Here is a 21,429-nt window from a genome sequence, read left to right on the forward strand (position 1 = left end):
GAAATAGATCGTGCCTTGGGTGAATTTAAGCTTCCAAACTTTCAGTTAGCAGCCTTTCAGAGTGATCTGCCGGTTACCTGGTGGCAGGTTGATTATATTTAACTGCTTCCACCATGGAAGGAGCAGCATTTTGTTCTTACCAAAATAGCCACTTACTCTGGATATGTATTTGCCTTCCCTGAAAGCAATGCTTCTGCCAAAATTATCATCTGTGGATTTACAGAATGCCTTATCTACTATCATGATATTCTACACAGCATTGCCTCTGATCAAAAAACTCACTTCACAGCAAATGAAATGCAGCAATAGGCCCAGGCTCACAAATTTCACGGTCTCACCATGTTCCCCATTATCCTGAAGCAGCTGGCTTGATAGAAAGATGAAATGACACTGTGAAGTCTCAATTACAACATCAGATAGGTGGCAACAGTTTGCAGGGCTAATATTTTGTTCTCCAGGAGGCTGTATATGCTGTACACCACTATTCAATACATCGTGCTGTTTCTTGAACAGCTAGGATTCATGGATCCAAGAATCAAGGGGTGGAAATGGGAGTGGCATCATTTACTACTTTACCTTTAGGGATCCACAAGCAAAATTTTTGTTTCCTGTCTTCACAACCCTACCCTCTGCTGGTCTAGAGGTCTTAGTTCCAACGGGAGAAATATTTCCACCAGGAGACACAATAATGATTCCACTGAATTGGAAGCTAAGACACCCCCCGGCCACTTTGGACTCCTCCTGCCTTTGAATCAACAGGAAAAGAAGGGAGTTACTATACAGGCTGATGGGATAATTCTAATTGTTGCTGTCAGCTGCCATCGAGTCAATTCCACATGGTTCCACGCAGGTGCAGGGACTGACAAGCCCCAAATTTGCAGGTCAGGCAGCAGGCTAGAGACTTCTACACGCTTGTTGTTGTTAGGTGCCATCAAATTGGCTCCAACTCACAGCAACCCTATGTATAACAGAACGAAACACTGCCCGGTCCTGCATCATCCTCACAATTGTTACAGCCACTGTGTCAATCCATATCATTGAGGGTCTTCCTCTCTTTCACTGACCCTCTACCAAGCAGGACATCCTTCTCCAGAGACTGATCCCTCTTGACATGTCCAAAGTATGTGAGACATAGTCTCACCACCCTTGCTTCTAAGGAGCATTCTGGTTGTACTTCTTCCAAGACAGATTTATTTCTTTTGGCAGTCCATGGTATATTCAATATTCTTCTCCAACACAATTCAAAGGTGTCAATTCCTCTTCAGTCTTCTTTATTCATCATCCAGCTTTCACAATGCACAGGAGGTGACTGAAAACACCACGGCTTGGGTCACCCACACCTTAGTCTTCAAGATGACATCCTTGCTTTTCAACACTTCAATGAGATCTTTTGCAGCCGATTTTCCCAATGCAACGTGTCTTTTGATTCCTTGACTGCTGTTTCTATGGGTGTTAACTGTGGATCCAAGAAAAATGAAATCCTTGACAACTGCAATCTTTTCTCCGTTTATCATGATATTGCTTATTGGTCCAGTTGTCCGGATTTTTGTTTTATGTTGAGGTGCAATCTATACTGATCTTCATCAGTAAGTGCTTCAGGTCCTCTTCACCTTCAGCAAGCAAGGTTGTGTCATCTGCGTATCGCTGGTTGTTAATGAGTCTTCCTCCAACCCTGATGTCCCATTCTTCTTGATACAGTCCAGCTTCTCAGATTATCTGCTCAGCACACAGATTGAATAGGTATGGTGAAAGGATACAACCCTGACACACACCTTTCCTGACTTTAAACCAATCGGTATTCCCTTGTTCTGTTCAAAGGACAACCTCTTCATCTATGTAGAGGTTCCTCACGAGCACAATTAAGTGTGCTGGAATTCGCATTCTTCGCAATGCTATCCATAATTTTTATGATCCACACAGTTGAGTGTCTTTGCATAGTCAATAAAACACAGGTAGACATTTTTCTGGTATTCTCTGCTTTCAGCCAGGATCCATCTGACATCAGCAACAATACCCCTGGTTCCACGCCCTCTTCTGGATCTGGCTTGAATTTCTGGCAGTTCCTGTCGATATACAGCTGCAGCTGCTTTTAAATGATCTTCAGCAAAATTTTATTTGTGTATGATATTGTTTGATAATTTCTCCATTCACGGGATCACCTTTCTTGGGAATTGGCATAAATATTAGATCTCTTCCCGTCGGTTGGGCATGTAGCTGTCTTCCAAATTTCTTGGCACAGATGAGTGAGTACTTCCAGCGCTGCATCCATTTGCTGAAACATCTCAATTGGTATTCCGTCAATTCCTGAAGCCTTGTTTCTCACCAATGCCTTCAGGGCGGCTTGGACTTCTTCCTTCAGTACCATTGGTTCCTGTTCATATGGTACCTCCTGAAATGGCTGAACGCTGACCAATTCTTTTTGGTACAATGACTCTGGGTATTTCTTCCATCTTCTTTTCATGCTTCCTGAGTCATTTAATATTTTCCCCATAGAATCCTTCAATATTGCAATTGGAGACTTGAATTTTTTCTTCAGTTCTTTCAACTTGAGAAATGCAGAGTGTGTTCTTCCCTTTTGGTCTTCTATCTCCAGGTCTTAGAGACTTCTGCATGCTTATGTCCTAAGAACCTGAAGGTCAGGCGATGAGAAGAGTGCAGGGTCAAGAAAGAGAGCTAGCTTTGCCAGAATATTCATTTACATAGTAGAGGCAGGCCGCACCCCCCAAGGAAGCTCCGTTTTCACTGACTGGCTGCTCACATCAGATCACAAATGGAAAGTGATTATATAGTGTCTGTCCAAACACTGAGAATCACAGCCTAGCCAAGGCGACACATAACATTAACCATCGCACACAATGACCCCATGTGACAGAGCAGAACTGCCCCATTAGGTTTTCTAGGCTTAGATCTTTATTAAGTTTTTATGGGTGCAGATTGTGAGGTTTTTCTCCCTCGGAGCCACTGGGTGGGTTCGAACTGCTAACCTTTCAGTTAGTAGCCAACTACTTAACCATCAATGTAATGCACATCATTAATAGAGTGAAGGGGGAAAAAAACATACGATTTTCTTGGCTGATGTACAAAAAGCAATTGACAAAATGTGACACCTTTTCATGATTAAAAAAACACTCAAAAAACTAGGAATAGAAGGGAACTTCCTCAATGTGCTAAAGAGCATCTATGAAAAACCCACAGCTAACATCATAGTCAATGCGAAAGACTGAAAGCTTTCCCCCCAAGATGAGGGATAAACAAGGACGCCTACTTTCACCACCGCTATTCAACACTGCACTGAAAGATCTTGCCAGAGCTACTGGGGGAGAAAAATAAATAAAAAGCATCCAAGTTGGAAAGAAAGAAGTAAAACTATCTCTGTCCGCAGAAGACATGATCCTATATATAGAAAATGCCAAAGAATTCACAAGAAAGCTACCTAAGCCAATAAGCAATTCCTCAAAGCTGCAAAGCACAAGATCAATATAAAAAAAATCAGTTGGGTTTCCATATACTAAAACCCAAAAACCCATGTGCTAGCACTGAAAAATCTGATAATGAAATCAAGAAAACAATTCCTTTTACAATAGCATCCAAAAGAATAAAATACATAGGAATAAATTTAACCAAGAAGGTAAAAAACTTGTATACTGAAAACTATCAAACATTACTGAAAGAAAGTTAATAAAGGCTTAAGTAAATGGAAAGACATCCTGTGTTTACGGACTGGAACACTTAGTAAAGAGGCAATACTAACAACAGTAAACCACAGATTCAATCCAATCCCTATCAATATTTCAACAGATTTTTTTGCAGAAACGGCCAACCCTAAAGTGTATATGAAATTGAAAGGGGCCCCAAATGGCCAGAACAATCTTGAAAAAAAAAAAAAAAACAGGTTAGAAGACCCAGACTTCTTGATTTCAAAATTTACTACAATCCTACCAGTAATCGAAACACTGCGTTGCTGGCATAAGGATAGACACAAAGACCACTGCAATAGAATTGAGAGTCCAGAAATAAATCCATACATCTATGGCCATCTTGATTTTCAACAAGGATGCCAAGATCATTCAATGGAGAAAGAACAGTGTCTTCAACAAATCGTGCTAGGACAAGAGGATATTCACATGCAAATAATTAAACTGGTCCCATACCTCACGCCATACACAAAAATTTAACTCAAAATGGATCAATAGCCTAAATACTAGAGCTGAAACCATGAAACTCTTAGGAAAAAATATAGGGGTTAATCTTTATGACCTCAGATTTAGCAATGGATTCTTAAATATAACATCAAAAGCATAAGCAACAAAATATAAATTAACTGAACTGCAACAAAACTAGAAAACTTTTCCACATCGAAGGACATTATTAAGAAAGAGAAAAGACAACCACCAAAATAAAATATTTGCATACCATGTATTTGATAATCATCTAGTATCTAGGATATACAAAAAATTCTTACAACTCAACAACAAAAAGACAAACAACCCAATTAAAAAATTGGGAAAGGACTTGCCATAGACATTTCCCCAAAGATATACAAATGGCCTACAAGCACATGAAAAGATGCTCATCATTTTAAAAACTGCTTGGAGGCAGGCGGCGTCTGACCTCCTCCAACCCCACAAGGAGAACCAAGATGAACAGCAGAAGGCTGACTCCTGAGGTGGAGGCCAAATAAGCCTCTGCCATCATTACCAACTCTGGTACCAATCGTCCCTCCCACAGCACTGTATCGGGTTCATTGCAAGGCTACACAGAACTCACAGACCACACTCACGATTATTGGTTTATTAGGGAAGTTAAGAGTAACAATTCAGGCTCAGGAACACTCAAGATACAGTTCTCCCATCAGGATAGCTTCTCCCAGCTGTGCTCGAAGACATGCCTCTCCCTGGCCCTTAGTCTCTACTCAAAAGCACTTAGCTTTCTCTTTCTGTGGGCCAGGAAGCCCACCACACCATCTCCTGCTGCCAGGTATCTCCCTTCTTGGTGGTGGGCTTCTCTCTGCTCTAGAATTGGATCTCTTTGAAGGCAAAACTGACCAATCCTCTTCGTAGGCCGCTATTATCCTATTACAAAATCACCGGGGTAGGAGTTACAAGACATGGCTAGAAAGGCCACACACAAAAGTAATTAATCTATCTCATCATTTTTGTCATTAGGAAAATGCAAATCAAAACCACAATGTGATATCACTTCACACCCAATGGGATGACTATAATTAAAAAAAAAAAAAAAGAAATAATAAGAGTTGGCAACGATAAGGAGAAATTGGAACCCCTGTCCACTGCTGATGGGCACATAAAATGGTGCAGCCACTATGGAAAACAGTTGAGTGGTTTCTCAAAAACTATGACCCAATAATCCTATATTCTATAATAGAATTACTATATGACCCAGTTAAAGTTAGGAAAGGTGTGTGTTAGGGTCGTATTTTTTCACCATACCTATTCAATCTGTATGCTCAGCAAATAATACGAGAAGCTGGACTATATGAAGAAGAACGGGGCATCAGGATTGGAGAAAGACTCATTAACAACCTGTGTCATGCAGATGACAGAACTTTGATTGCTGAAAATGAAAAAGACTTGAAGCATTTACTAATAAAGATCAAAGACCACAGCCTTCAGTATGGATTGCACCGCAACATAAAGAAAACAAAAATCCTCACAACTGGACCAATGAGCAACATCATGATAAACGGAGAAAAGATTGAAGTTGTCAAGGATTTCATTTTACTTGGATCCACAATGAATGCCCACAGGAACAGCAGTCAAGAAATCAAAAGACGCATTGCATTGACCAAATCTGCTGCAAAGGGCCTCTTTAAAGTGTTAAAGAGCAAAGATGTCACCTTGAAGACTAAGGTGCACCTGACCCAAGCCATGGTATTTTCAATTGCCTCATATGCATGTGAAAGCTGGACAGTGAATAAGGAAAACCAAAGAAGAACTGACACCTCTGAATTGTGGTGTTGGTGAAGAATATTGAATATACCACGGACTGCCAAAAGAACGAACAAATCTGTCTTAGGAGAAGTACACCCAGAATGCTCCTTAGAAGCAAGGGTGGCAAGGCTGCGTCTCACATACTTTGGACATGTTGTCAGGAGGGATCAGTCCCTGGAGGAAGACATCACGCTTGCAAAGTACAGGGTCAGCAGAAAAGAGGAAGACCCTCAATGAGGTGGACTGACAGAGTAGCTGCAACAATGAGCTCAAGCATAACAACGATTGTAAGGATGGCACAGGACCAGGCAGTGTTTCTTTCTGTTGTGCACAAAGTTGCTATGGGTTGGAACCAACTCAACAGCACCTAAAAACAACAATATGACCCAGCAATTCTACACAAAAGAACTGAAAACAACTGTCAAAGAAATACTTGTACACAAATAGCCTTAGCAGCACTTAACTATAGCCAAAAGGTTGAAACGACCCAAATGTCCATCAACAAATGGATTGATTAACAAAACGTGGTGTATATATATACACAATGGAGTATTATTCTGCCATAAAAGTTTTGACGTACTGATACATGCTATAACACAGATGAATCTTGAAAACATTATGCTAAGTGAAGAAGCCAGCCACAAAAGGTCATGTTTTATGAGTCCATTTATATGAACTATCTAAAACAGATAAATCCATAAAGACAGCAAATTAGCAGTTGCCAGGTGCTGGAGGGAAGGAAGAATGGGGACTGACTGCTTAATGGGTATGAGGTTTTCTATTCTGGTGATGAAAACATGAATACATTACATGCCACTGAATTGTACACTTCGAAATGGTTAATTTTATGTTATATGAACTTTACTTTGATTTTTGAAAAGCTGAGAGAACTAAAAGAGGAAATAGACAAATTCATACTTAGGATTGGAGACTTCATCATCCCTCTCTCAACAATTAACACAGCAACCAAACAGAAGATCAGCAAAGATACAAAAAACTAATAATATCATTAACAAACAAGATCTAATTGACATTTATGGAACACTCCATCCCATATTCCTTTTAAGTGTCCATGGATCACATGCCAGGACAACCATATCCTGGGCCATAAAACAAATTACAACAAATTTAAAAGAATTAAAATTATGCAGTGTGTGTTCTCTTGTCACAAGGAAATCAGTTAATAGAAAGAGAACAGGAAAATCTCCAAACACTTGGAAAGTAATCAACATACTTCTAAATGATCCAGTAGTCAAACAGGAAGTCTTAAGGGAAATAAAAATATACATACTGAAATGAATGACAATGGAAATTTGCAGGACACAGCTGAAGCAGTGCTGAGAGGATAATTTATAGAACACATTAGAAAAGAAAAAAAGTCTGAAATCAATCATCTAAGCTCCCACCTCAAGAACTGAGAAAAATGAGCAAAATAAAAGCAAAGCAAGCAGAAGAAAGAGATTAATAAATTTAGAAAGAGAAATCAATGAAATTGAAAACAGAAAAATAGCAAAAATTAATGAAACAAAGAGCTGGTTCGTTAAAAAGATCAGTTAAATTGACAAACCTCTCACAAGACTGACAAAGTAAAAGAAAAGAGATGACACATATCAGTAACACCAGGAATGAAACAAAAGATATCACTATAGATCCTGCAGAAATCAAAACAATTAAGGGAATACTCACAAAACTCTACACGCATACATTTGAAAACTTAGATAAAATGTACCATCCCTCAAAAAACACAAACTACCGCAACTCACTCAATATGAAATAGATGATTTGAATAACCCTTTAACTTTTATGGAACTGAATTTGAAATTAACTCCAAGGAGAAAAAATCCCTGAGCCTAGATAGCGTCACTAATGAATTCTACCAAATGTTTAAGAAAAAAATTAACATTGATTCTACAAATCTCTTCCAGAAAACAAGAGTAAGAAAACATTTTCCAATTCTTTTTATGAAGCTGTTACCCCAATACTAAAACCAAAGACAGTACCAAAAAAAAAAAAACCAATATCCCTCATGAATGAATGTAAATATCAGCAAACAGAATTCAGCAACATATAAAAAGAATTACACAACATTAGCAAGCAAGGCTTATTCCACGTATGCATGCTGATTTAGTATTGGAAAATTATTGTAATTCACCATATTATAAGCTAAAGAAGAAAAGTCGTATGACTGTATCAACTGATGCAGAAAAAGCATTTGGTAAAATTCAACACCCATTCATTGATAATAACTCTCAGAAAAACAGGCACATAGGGCAACTTACTCAGTTTGATAAAAGAGCATCTACAAAAACCTACAAGTAACATTACATTGGGAGCTCTGGTGGTGCAGTGGTTAAGCACTCAGCTGCTAACCAAAAAGTCGGCAGTTCAAACCCACCAAACACACCACGAGAGAAAGATTTAGCAGTCAGCTTCCATCAAGATTGATAGCCAAGTCAGCACAACTGGACTCAACCAAACGCTAAGAAGTTTCCCAAACACAACCAAACACTTTAAGGGACAGAGTAGCTGGGGCTGGGATCCGGGAGCCATGGTTTTGGAGATCATCTAGGTCAACTGGCCTAACAAAGTTTATTAAGAAAACATTCTGCGTCCCATTTTAGTGAGTCGCATCTGGGGTCTTAAAAGCTTGCGAGCAGCCATCTAAGATGCATCAACTGGTCCCAATCCACCTGGAGCAAAGGAGAAGAACACCAAAGACACAAGGAAAATATGAGCCCAAGCCACAAAAGGGCCACATAAGCCAGAGACTCCATCAGCCTGAGACCAGAAGACCTAGATGGTACCCAGCTACCATCAATGATCGCCCTGACAGGAAACACAACAGAGAGTCCATGACGGAGGAGAAAAGTGGGGTGCAGAACTGAGATTCACATAAAAAGACCAGACTTAATGGTCCGACTGAGACTGGAGGAACCCCCGAAGCCATGTCCCCAGGCACTCTGTTAACCCAGAACTAAAACCATTCCTGAAGCCCACTCTTCAGACAAAGATTACATTGGACATAAAATATTACTTGTGAAGAGTGTGCTTCTTAGTTCAAACAGATACATGAGACCAAATGGGTGTCTCCTGTTTGCAGACAGGATAAGAAGGCAGGAAGAGACAGGACCTGGTTGGATGAACACAGGAAACCTGGGGTGGAAAGGCGGAGTGGGCTGTCACATTACGGGAACTGCAACTAATGTCACATAACAGAGTGTGTATACATTTTTGTATGAGAAATTAAATTCAGCTGTAAACTTTCACCTAAAGCACGATAGAAAAAAAAATTAATAGCCTTGGAGGCCCTCTGGGGCAGTTCTACTCTGTCCTATAGAGTTGTCCTATATAAGTCAGAGTTGACTCCATAGCAACAGCTTTTAACAACATTACACTTAATGATGAAAGACAATGTTTTCCATTTAACATCAAGGAAAAAAGCAAGAATGCCTGCTCTCATTGTTCTTATTCAACACAGTGCTGAAAGATCTAGCCAATGCAATGAGGCAAAAAAATGAAAATTAAAGGCATACAGGTTCGAAAGGAAAATACAAAACTGTCCCTATTTGTAGATGATATGATTGTCTCATAGAAAATCCCAGGAAACCTGCTGCATTGGGCAAATCTGCTGCAAAAGACCTCTTTAAAGTGTTAAAAGGCAAAGCTATCACCTTGAACACTAAGATATGCCTGACCCAAGCCATGGTGTTTTCAATCACCTAATATGCATGCAACAGCTGGACTCTAAGTAAGGAAGACCAAAGAAGAATTGACGCCTTTGAATTGTGGTGTTGGAGAATACTGAATATACCAAGGACTGTCAAAAGAATGAACAAATCTGTCTTGGAAGAAGTACAACCAGGATGCTCCTTAGAAGCAAGAATGGCGAGACTAAGTCTCACATACTTTGGACATGTTATCAGGATGGATCTGGAGAACATCATGCCTGGTATGGTAAAGAGAGGGTCAGCGAAAAAGAGGAAGACCCTCAATGAGATAGATGGACACAGTGGCTGCAACGATGGACTCAGCACAGCAACAATTGTGAGGATGGCGCAAGACCAGACAGTGCTTCGTTCTGTTGTACATATGGTCGCTGTAAGTCGGAAGCAACTCAATGGCACCTGACAACAAAAACAACGTATCTTTGATGGCTACCACAGCAGACAGCACAGGTCTGGAGTTTACGAAGAATGGGACAGATCATTATGTGCTAAAATGGAAGTCCAAACTGTATTCAGGAAAAAATGCAAATTTTTTTTATCATACTGTATGAAATCATTTGTGTAGTAAATACAAAAAATATATATACAAGCATGTATATAAAAATATGGATTCCTGGTGGCTCAGTGGTTAAGAGCGTGGCTACTTAACTAAAAAAGGTCAGCAGTTCAAATCCACCAGCAGCTCCTTGGAAACCCTATGGAGCAGTTCTACTCTGTCCTATAGGGTCACTATGAGTCAGAATCAAGTTGATGGCAACAGGTATATAAACATATATATTTCTACATGCAAAGAAAATGTCTGAGTGGACACAAAAGTAGAGGAACCTCTGAGGAACGAGACAAGTATGTGTTTGGCAGGAGCAGACAACTGTGAGACTTTTATCTGCATCTATACAAAAACCAAACGAAACCCGTTTCAGTCAGGTTCATTCCAGTCCATAGTGATAGAGAACAGAGTAGAACTGAGCCACAGGGTTTCCAAGGAGCGGCTGGTAGATGTGAACTGCCATCTGTTTGTTTAGTAGCCGTATCACATAACCACTGCGCCACCAGGGCTCCAAGCCTCCAATTGACAGAATACCAACTGAGATGTTTCAACAAACACGCAGCACTGGAGGCGCCCACCAGTCTACACCAAGAAACGTGGAAGACAGCTACCTGGCCAACCTACTGGAAGAGATCCATATTTGTGCCCATTTCAAAGAAAGATGATTCAACAGAATGTGGACATTTTCGAACAGTATTATTAATATTACCACAAGTAAAATATTGCTTTTTCACTGGCGAATTCTTTTCAGAAGTTGACTGCCAGGTTCTTCTTCCTAGTCTGTCTTAGTTTGGAAGCTCAGCTGAAACCTGTCCACCACAGGTGACCCTGTTGGTATTTAAATACTGGTGGCATAGCTCCCAGCATCAGAGCAACACACAAGCCCCCACAGTACGACAAACTGACAGACGCATGGAGTCCTGGTGGCTCGGTGCGGCTGATAACCAAAAGGCTGGCAGTTCACATCCACCAACCGCTTCTTGGAAACCCTATGGAACAGTTCTACAAGAATGAACAAATCTGTCCTGGAAGAAGTACAACCAGAATGCTCCTTAGAAGCAAGGACGGAGAGTCTACGTCTCACATACTTTGGACTTGTTATCAAAAGAGATCAGTTCCTGGAGAAGGACATCATGCTTGGTAAAGCAGAAGGTCAGCAAAAAAGAGGAAGACCCTCAGTGAGACAATGGGTTCAAGAATATCAACAACTGTGAGGATGGCACAGGACTGGGCAGTATTTCATTCTGTTGTGCATAGGGTCGCTAGGAGTCAGAACCCACTTGACAGCGCCTAACAACAATAACTACAACAAAACTTTGCTGAAGATAATTCGATAATGGTTGCAGCAGTACACTGACAGGGAACTGCCAGAAATTCAAGCCGGATTTATAAGAGGATGTGGAACCAGGGATATCACTGCTGATGTCAGATGGATCTTGGCTGAAAGGAAATATCAGAAAGATGTTTACCTGTGTTTTACTGACTACACAAAGGCATTCAACGGTGTGGATCATAACAAATTATGGATAACATTGCAAAAAATGGAAATCTCAGAACACTTAATTGTGCTCATGGGGAACCTACACATAGACCAAAAGGAGATCATTCAAACAGAAAAAGGGGATACTGTGAGGTTTAAAGTCAGGAAAGGTGTGTGTCAGGGCTGTATCCTTTCACCATACTTATTCAATCTGTATGCTGGGCAAACAATCCAAGAAATTTGGATCAAGAAAAATGCGGCATCAGGAATGGAGAAAGACTCAGTCAACAGCCTGCGATATACAGATGATACAACCTTGTATCAGCAAGGTCGGCAGTTCAAATCCACCATCTGCTCCTTGGAAACACTATGGAGCAGCTCTACAAAGAATACAGAAGACTGAAGAACTGATGCCCTTTGAATTATGGTGCTTGTGAAGAATATTCAATATACCATGGTCTGCGAGAAGAACAAATAAATCTGCCTTGGAAGAAGTACAACCGGAAAGCTTCTTAAAAGAGAGATTTCATTTCATATACCTTGGGCATGTTAGCACCAGGAGTGACCAGTCCCTGAAGAAGGACATCATGTTTGACAAAGTAGAGGGTCAGCGAAAAAGAGAAACACGCTCAGTGAGATGAACTGACGCAGTGGCTCCAACAATGGGCTCAAAAATAGCAAAGACTGGGGGGATGGTGCAGGATCAGGCAGTGTTTCATTTTATTGTACACAGGATCACTTAGCAGGAATGGATTTGAAGGCACTTAACAACAACACTCTTTATGGAACCTGACTGCCACATCCTTCCCAGCGGAGGGTGGTGGGTTCAAACCACGGACCATTCAGTTAGCAGCAGAGCACTTTAACCACTGTGCCACCAGGGTCCCTTTCCTCAAACTCCAGAAGCAACCAATTTTAATTATTTTAGCTACTCAGTTGCATCCATACATCTGTATACTATTTTTTGATTTATCAACTTGAGATTTTACTGCCTTCCTTCCACAATGTTGATAGCTAACATTTATTGTGTTTACTATGTGCCAGGTACAGAGCTTTACATGTATTAACTCATTTAATCCTCACAACAACCACATGAGGTGGGTACCACTATATCCCCATTGACTGAAAAATTGGGGTCATGGTGCTGTGCCATTGCGTCGACTCCGATTCACAGAGACCCTGTAGGGCAAAGCAGCACTGCCCCCACAGGGTTTCCAAGGCTATAATCTTTATGGAAGCAGACTGCCGTATCTTTGTCTCGCGGAATGGCTGGTGAATTCGAACTGCCAACCTTTCGGTTAGCATCCCTGTGCTTAACCACCATGCCACCAGGGCTCCCTGAAAAACTGAGGTACGGAAAGTAAAATAACTTGACGTGGAGCCCAAGCCTAAGAAGTTGCAAAACCAAGACTTGAATGTAAACAGCCTAACACCAGAGCTCATTATATACTCTTACATCCACCCATTCCACAGTCCACTCTTAAATACTTTTGGGTTAATTCTCCCAAATTAAGTTAAAAAACTGAGCAAAGTGAAACAAAGGAGCCAAAACAGGAAAATGGTATTTCTCAAAACTGAACACACTTTTTTGGTTCTGTAAGTGACTAATTTTCAACCTTGGCTTTGCCACAATCCATGAACTCACCAATTCATCACCATTTCATTTTACATATATTGACTCAGTATATGCTTATGGTACTATGTTCAAATCTAAATTGTAATCACATGATCTATTGCATTTTTTGCTGAATAAAAAAAAGGTATCAGCTCCTAGAGACTGCAGAAGATTACTCTGAAGAGAAAATACGTGCTGGTAACCTATCAGAGAGAAATAAAGGCAATTTTCAAAATAACTTTCTATTGGCTTTTTGAAAACAAATTACAAAACTTGTTTACATATGTACACACACGTGTATCTCTATACACATAATAGGGCAAAAATAATAATGGAAAAAGGCAAAATAACTTTCACTAAGGAAAAGCTTCAGAAGGTAGATTCTATGAAATCTGTGAAGACAGTAGACCTAGTCATGTTTTAGTTTAATATTCTAAACAAAAGAAATGTCATTAGCTAGAGAAAAAGCAGTAGCAGAAGTTCTGAAATTAAGAAAAAAAGGAAGACAGATGAAAGCCCTAGATAATTAGGCAATCCAGTTCAAAGCTCTGAGTCAGAGCTTTCTGAAGCAGAGAGCCCCTGTAACACTCCAGCAGAAAGGGATATTGTCGCCTCATTCCATTAAAGGGCAGAGACAGCTTACTAAGGATGTACTAGTGGATGAAATCGAAGACTGCTGATAGCAAGTCAGCTGGACCCGTAGACCAAACTATGGTCTCTGTCCCTCTACCAAGGTCTTTCTTCTAACCATTCTGGATGGCAGGGATCTGACATGGCTTATAGGCTATGCTACTCAATTCAGCACTTAATTGGATTCTTTTAAGTGTTTCACATGTATATACCTTCCCAACTAGGTCATTAACCTCGGGTGAGCTAAAGTTATCCTATTTATTTTCTTTTCACTCATATAACCTAGCACAGTGCTATGTACCTAATGGGCAATCAAAAGGCTGATCTTGAAAAATCACAACTTACAATCAGAACATGGAGCTGAAGAAATCTTAGAGATCACCTAGTCTAGCATCTTAATTTAAAAGAAAGAAACTGGAAGCGGTTATATAACCACTAGCTCAGTCACAGCACCCTAAAATGCTGATTTGCAGTTTTTCCAGTGTACTAAAGAGCCTCTAATTTCTTTCATTACAATAAAATGAATAACCACCTATTTCATAAGGAAACAAAATACAAACAGCTTCCCTTTTAGTAGGTATTAGAGCCCTGGTGGTGCAGTGGTTAAGAGCTCAGCTGCTAATCAAAAGTTCGGCAGTTTGAATCCACTATCCACTCCTTGGAAACCCTATGATGCAGTTCTACTCTGTCCTATAGGGTAACTGTGAGTCGGAATGGACTTGATGGCAATAGGTTTTTGTTTTTGGTTTTCAGTATGTACTATACGTCAGTGCCTTCAGGTTAGACTTGGTTGGCAGTCTGCGCATCTAGGTCTTTGATGACTGCTTTATAAACACTATCTCACTTAACCCACACAATAACTCTTAGAAGTAGGTACTATTAATCCAATTTTACAAATAAGAAAAATGTAATTCGACTATGACGACAGTAAGTGGCGTAACCCAGATTAAACCCCAAGCCAGTCTGTCAGCAGTGTCTCAACTCTTGCCATGTATGCTATATCGCCTATCATTGAATTTACCATAAAAATCCTCAAGTCTTACAAGTGCTGCACAGTGCCTGATTCAATCCGAGATAAACAAACGTATAAACGCTTAGCTAAGTGTGTAAATTATTTAATTAATTAAAAAGCAAGGATCTCTTACAACAAGTACCTCTAAAACACAGGTAATTATATAACCCACTAAGAAAGGTTCTAATAGTGAAGAATTTGCATACTAAAGAGAGATTTGAGCAATGGTTAATTTCTTTATCCTACAAATAATCCATCTGTTCAACAAATATTTAGTGAGAAACTACTTTGTGACCAACACAGTACTAAGTCCAAAGATAAGAAGTAAAATAAAACTTGTTCCTGTTTATCCCTCCTTCCTCTGATAGAGGAAAAGGACATACATGCACTCACAATGTGCCAGTTCTTCAACCTCCGCCTATAGTCTCTCCTAATCCCTTACGTGGACTGGCAGAAGAGGAAACAAATCTGTCTTGGAAGAAGTACAGCCAGAATCCTTCTTGGAAGTGAGGAAGGTGAGACTTTGTCTCATGTACTTTGGACATGTTATCAGGAGGGACCAGTCCCTGGAGAAGGACATCATGCTTGGTAAAGTCAAGAATCAGCAAAAAAAAAAAGAAGGCCCTCAATGAGATGGACTGACACAGTGGCTACAACAATGGGCTCAAACACAGGAATGAGAATGGCACAGGACCAGGCAACGTTTTGTTCTGTTGTACATAAGGTCGCTATGGGTCGGAACCAACTCAACAGCACCTAGTAGCAATTCCTTACTGCCCAATAAACTAGGCAACATCTCCATTCTGTGACAAACGAATGCAAGCATAAAGAAATCAAGTACTTATCTCAGGTCATGTAATACTGCAAATCCAAAATCGAAACCCAAGACTGACTCAAAGTCTATGTTCTCTCCAAAAAGGGGCTAAAAGTATTATTAATTCATTTGCTTACCAAAACAGAGAATGGGTTCTTTTCAAGGGCAAATGAAAACTATGTTTATTTAAAAAAAGAAACATATCTCATTTAATCCTTGCAACAGCTTATTAGGTAAGCTTATTATTTCCCAGGACTCCCTGGGTGGGACAAATGGTTATGTGCTCAGCTACTAACCGAAAGGATGGCAGTTTGAACTTACCCAGAGGTGTCTCGGAAGAAAGGCCTAGCAATCTGCTTCCGAAAGGTCACAGCCATGAAAACTCTATGGAGTGCAGTTCTATTCTGCAACACATGGGGTTGCCATGAGTTGAAAGTGCCTAGACTGGCAACTTTTTTGTTTTTGTTGTTATTCCATTATTACTTTGCCGCTAACCAAAAGGTCAGAGGCTCAAACCCACCAGCCACTCTGTGGGAGAAAGATGTGGCAGTCTGTTTTTGTATGCACTAAAAAAAAAAAACACCAAACCCGTTGCCATTCACTCCATCCCGACTCACGGCAACCCTATAGGACAGCGTAGAACTGCTCCATAGGGTTTCCAAGGAGCAACTGATGGATTCAAACTGCCAACTCTTTGGTTAGCAGCCAAACTCTTAACCACTACGTCACCAGGGCTCCTTGTAAAGATTACAGCCTTCGAAACACTAAGGGGAAGTTCTACTCTGTCCTGTGAAGTCCCTATAAGTCGGACTGACTTGATGGCAATGGGATGTGATACAATGACCTGGTTATTATAAATGAAGAAGCTAGAGCTCAGATAATTAGCCTGGCCAAGAACAACTGCTAGGAAGTAGCAGAATGTACCAGGTCCGTACCAAGTGTTAATATAACAGTAACTGCGTGAAGAAAGCAGGAAGACCTCAGCCCATATAGTTACAAGCTTAAGACACAAAGCATCAAAGCTAATCAGATCTTGCTTTTATTGAGTTAAAAGGAATGGGAGATACCATTTATTCCAACTCCCACTTTTGTTGTTGTCGAATCGATTCTCATTCATAGCAACCCTATAGGAAGAGCAGAACTGCCCCATTGGGCTTTCTAGGCTGCAATCTTTACGGGAACAGATAACCAAGTCTTTTCTCCAGCAGTGTGGCTGGTGGGTTATAACTGCTGACCTTCCAGTTAGCAGCCCAGCGCTTAATTAGCAGCCCAGCATTAACCATTGATCCACCACGCTCCTAATTTTAAAGACGAGAAAATCAATTTTCTAGTAATACATTAACGGTCAACTTGAAGATTGGTCTCTAAACTTCAAGCCTACTGTCCATTCCATTATACCAAGCAATTGCTGGATTTGTTACAAGTTAAAATTACTCTTAAGGTAGCAAATACCATACTATTTTACAAAGCAAAAGTTTATGAAAAACAGAATGTTAAAATACACAGAATAAACATTTCAGTATTTGAAATACTTTCTCCGGAACATATAAATAGAAATATTTCTTAGAAAAATTTTCAGTGCATTATATGAAAACTACTTCATCTATTTCTTGACATATCCTAGCAGCACAATGGTTAAAGTGCTCAGATGCTAACTGAAAGGCTGGAGGTTCTGTTTGAACCCACCGGCCGGTCTTTGGGAGAAAGATGTGGCAGCCTTGGAAATTCTATGGGCCATCCTATTTTGTCCTATAGGACCACTATGAGTCAATGGCAATGTGTTTTTTGGTTTTGTTTTTTTTTTAAGTATGAACCAAAAGAGAGATGTCTGCTATGCCAGTTCAAAAAATGTTACTACTTTTATCAAAAAAACGTTTAGTCTTACTATACAGTTCCATTTGTCATAAATCCACAGCTGCTGTTGTTCTGTGTCATCAAGTTGGTTCCTACTCATAGCAACCCTATGAACAATACAATGAACCACTGCCCTGTCCTGCACCATCCTCACAATCGTTGCTATGTTTGGCCCATTGTTGCAGTCACCATGTCAATCTATCTTGTTGAGCGTCTTCCCCTTTTCCGCTGACCCTCTGCTTCACCAAGCATGATGTCCTTCTCCAGGGACTGGATTCGCCTGATAACATACCCAAAGTACCAGAGATGAAGTCTCGCCATCCTCTCCCTTCTAAGGAACATTCAAGACTGGCCAAGGCATAGTCCTAAGAAACTGTCCCATTTGTTTTTGATAAACCAACGTGATGAACCATAAGATGGTTAAGTATTAACACACAGTATGGAAAAGTGCTTGTCTTTATTCACATTTTACAAAAAAAAAAAAAAAAAGCAAGCACAGTACAGACCAAACTCCAGCAATAAACAGAATCATTCTAATGCATAACCAACCACCTGGTAGAGACTTCCATGTTTCCCCACCGGATTCACACCGATTGTCTTCATCCCTCAACCTCATAAAAACTATCCCAGTTCTTCAGAAAGCAGTGCCCCCACCCCATCCGCACATCACTGCGGTTCACTGAGAGCTAGAATTGCTCCCAGGCCTGAACTAGCACTAGCTCAGCCATAAACTAAGAGGTAAACAAGTACAGAATATGACCGATCCTGGAGCGCGGCACTGTTTACTTACATGGGAAGATACTCATGTTGTGATGGGAAACGTGTTGCACTACCGTCCTCCGGTTTCTTACAAAAAACAGTACTTTGACAAGTTAATGTGAGAGCGAGGCTAGAATTCTCAAAAGTTTTGACCTCTCTTTTTAATCGCTTAAGGACAAACGCTCAAATGAGGGCACCGACACAAGGTGCCCCAAGGTGCCGCGTATGGCACAACCTGGAAGGTCATCACTTTGCCCAACAAACTGTGTTTTTACTCTACACTCCCCCACAGTGAGTTGAATGGTAGAGCCAGGTACTGTCATTCACCCCTAACGAAGGAAAAGAGAAGAAATCAAAACCAGACGCGCTTCCCTCTCGTCCCCAAGAGATTTGAAGCAAGGCTAGGGGGTTAAGCTGCGGTTCCAAATCAGCACCAGGCCCCCACCACCTCTGCATCCGCGAGCACGGCGACAGAGCAGAACCATAAACACCTCCACCTCTCCTCCAGGCACTGCCAGGGACTCAGTCCCAGAGACCGCCCCGGCCGGGCCCGCCCCGCTATCTCCTCCCCCGTTATCCGCTCGCAGCCGCTCTCGGGCCTGAATTCGCCTCCCCGCCCTCCCCAACCTCGGCACGTTTCAGTGCCCCACACATGCAAACCAGCGCCCTCCGCTAGTCTGAGGGAGAAAGGTTGGGGGTACGCAGAGCGAGAAATGCGCTCAGCGCAGTACCTCACCTCAGGATGGAGAAGGGGCACACAGCCCGCTTCGCTATCGTACTCATCCGGGCCGTCCGCCATCTTGGTGTTAAATCCCTCCTCCCGCTGCATGCCGGGAGAAAGCGTTTCACCCTCGCGGGGCTCGGGCGAGGCGGAGGGCGAGCGCGAGCCCCGCCGGAGGCTACGCGGCCGCCTTCTCCTCCTTCCCCTCCCCCCGTGACGCCCCCTCTGCTCCCCCCGCTTCTCGGAGGGCGCGGGTCCCTACGCGCGTGCGCGCGAGAGCGGCCGGCCCTGGGCGGGAGCTCGCTCTGCTGCACTGCGCTGGGGCTGGCGGACTGTTCTGGACGTGGGCGTCGCGGCCCGGGGGCGGGTCTCCGGCCGGAGGCAGATGTGTGCCTCTGGCCTCTTAGTGGAGGAGACGGTGGCGGCTGGACGACTGAGGCGTAAACTTGGGAAACCTAGCGCGGCGCGGGAGTGAAGACGGAGCGCCGGTTACCCGTAACCAAGGTCCAAGGTCCGCTCCCCCGACCGGCGGAGGCAGTCCTCGCCCCGCGCGCCCCGCTCGCTAGCTCGGGGACCCCTCCTCAGAGACCCGGGGAAACCATCACCCGACTCCAGGGAGGTTTTAGGCTCTCATGCTTAGGGACCGGAGAAGCACCGCGGCCGTCCTCACTCAAAAAAGGCCACCCGCATCCTATGCTTCCGCAGGGGGAAAGGGAGAGGAAACGCGGATAAATCTTGGGGTTTCCTACTGGAAACGTCTTTTTTAAAAATGATAACAACCTGTCCTCGTTGATCTCGAATTAACAGTAACCATATAAAAAAAATTTTTTTTGCGCGCAGAGCCCATCCCTCATGTACTACTTTAACCCAGGAACTTAGAATTGAAGTCATTTAAACTGAATTCGCTGAAATTCTAATCAGTTAAAATGACTAAAGCCATTTTTTTGGAAGGATATTGGGGCCTAGGAAGGGGCTGATAGGTCAGTGTTAGAAAGCATTTATCTTCGTTTTGACCTATGAAAAATTGTGAATCTAAACTGTTCGGGAATATTTACAGAGATCATAAAACAGTATATGACAGACACTGACACTAACCTGCCTCGTGTTACAACCAAATCATCCAAAAACTGTCAGGAACAAGCCTGCAGTTCGACATCATCAGATTTACTTATTGATCAGGAGGGAGAGCACTCCAGAGGAAGCGTAGTATAAGCTGGGCAAGAGGAAGGAGGAAGCGTCTTTTGTAAAGTTTGGGCTGCTGCCAAAGAAGTGTGATGAGGGCATAGGGAGATTGGGAATCAGTTATGGATTGGACACGGTTTCTGAGGCGGGATTAAAAGAAACAAGGATTAACTAGGGATTAGGTGCTGTCGTGAGGCGAGGGCAGTTTAGTAATTGATAACCCCAATGATAAATGAAAACAGCAAAGCAGGCCTGGAGCGTCATTGGTTAGAAAGCAGTAATAGCTCAAAGGAGAGGTCATTGTGGCATTTTACAGCGACTGCATGGCCTTGGGAGAAACAAGGTTTTCTGTTAATTTTGCAGCAGGTTTTATCTGTGCCTGCTGTCCCAGCACCACTGCATTTTATCTGTTCAGTCCCCACTGATTTTCATTCTTTTGATCCAGGACAGGTTTTAACTCTCTCACCCATCCCGCAGAACTAGACAGAGTCAGGGTTGTGTCTTTGGACACCGAACTGCTTTCAGACACGTGTAACATGAACAGAAATCATTTTTATTATCATTTTCATTTTGCCCCTTCCTACCATTATGTCAGGCATTTAGTGTAAGTAGAAAAAAGATAAGTGTAAGAAAAGTGTAAACAAGATAGTGAATTGTAAAGGAAGGAAGAAACTAGGCACGAAAAATGGGAAAAGATACTTTGTAGGTGCCCATGTACTGTACTAGGATTATTGGGGCAGGGGTGTGATGTAGAATATTTAAAAAATGGAGATGTGATTCAGCCCTGTAGATGATCTTAGGTCCTAAATGGATGGATCAAGGGGCAAATCTTCAGTCAACAAGTGTTTTATTTGGTGCATATAATAGGTTTAAGAATATTTCAAGTTAGATATCAAAATTCAATATATGAAGAGATTTCACTTTAAATTCTAAATTTCTAGTTTATCTGGGGGAAAAAGTGGGGGGGGGCAAGACAGCTGGCAACATTCGGCCTCCTTAGTCTCTACTGGACCTATGTCTTGCCATACTTACTTTCATAGCCTCCCTAGTTTCTGTAGTTATTTTTATTTGTGACCTCTGAGAATTTCACAATTTAAAGAGAAAAATACTAAAAGTGGTTGAAAAGAAGTTGAAACAAC

The 21,429-nt window shown here is 41.7% G+C and overlaps 1 protein-coding gene across 3 annotated transcripts in view; it reads right to left on the minus strand.

The window, feature by feature from the left end:
• The window catches only part of ZDHHC17 (zinc finger DHHC-type palmitoyltransferase 17), a 121,777-nt gene extending 102,466 nt beyond the window's left edge, over nucleotides 1-19,311 (minus strand). For 2 of the 3 annotated variants that reach the window (XM_064283793.1, XM_064283790.1), the window contains exon 1: nucleotides 19,124-19,310. In XM_064283793.1, coding sequence (XP_064139863.1) covers nucleotides 19,124-19,216 — 93 coding nt within the window. In that variant the 5' untranslated portion in view covers nucleotides 19,217-19,310. Of the gene's footprint in view, nucleotides 1-19,123 lie in introns of all 3 variants that reach the window. The other variant, XM_064283792.1, reaches the window with a different exon arrangement.
• Between the last annotated feature and the right edge of the window lie 2,118 nt (nucleotides 19,312-21,429).

The sequence above is a fragment of the Loxodonta africana genome, chromosome 4 (assembly GCF_030014295.1).
Source record: "Loxodonta africana isolate mLoxAfr1 chromosome 4, mLoxAfr1.hap2, whole genome shotgun sequence".
In the NCBI taxonomy this organism is placed as follows: domain Eukaryota; kingdom Metazoa; phylum Chordata; class Mammalia; order Proboscidea; family Elephantidae; genus Loxodonta; species Loxodonta africana.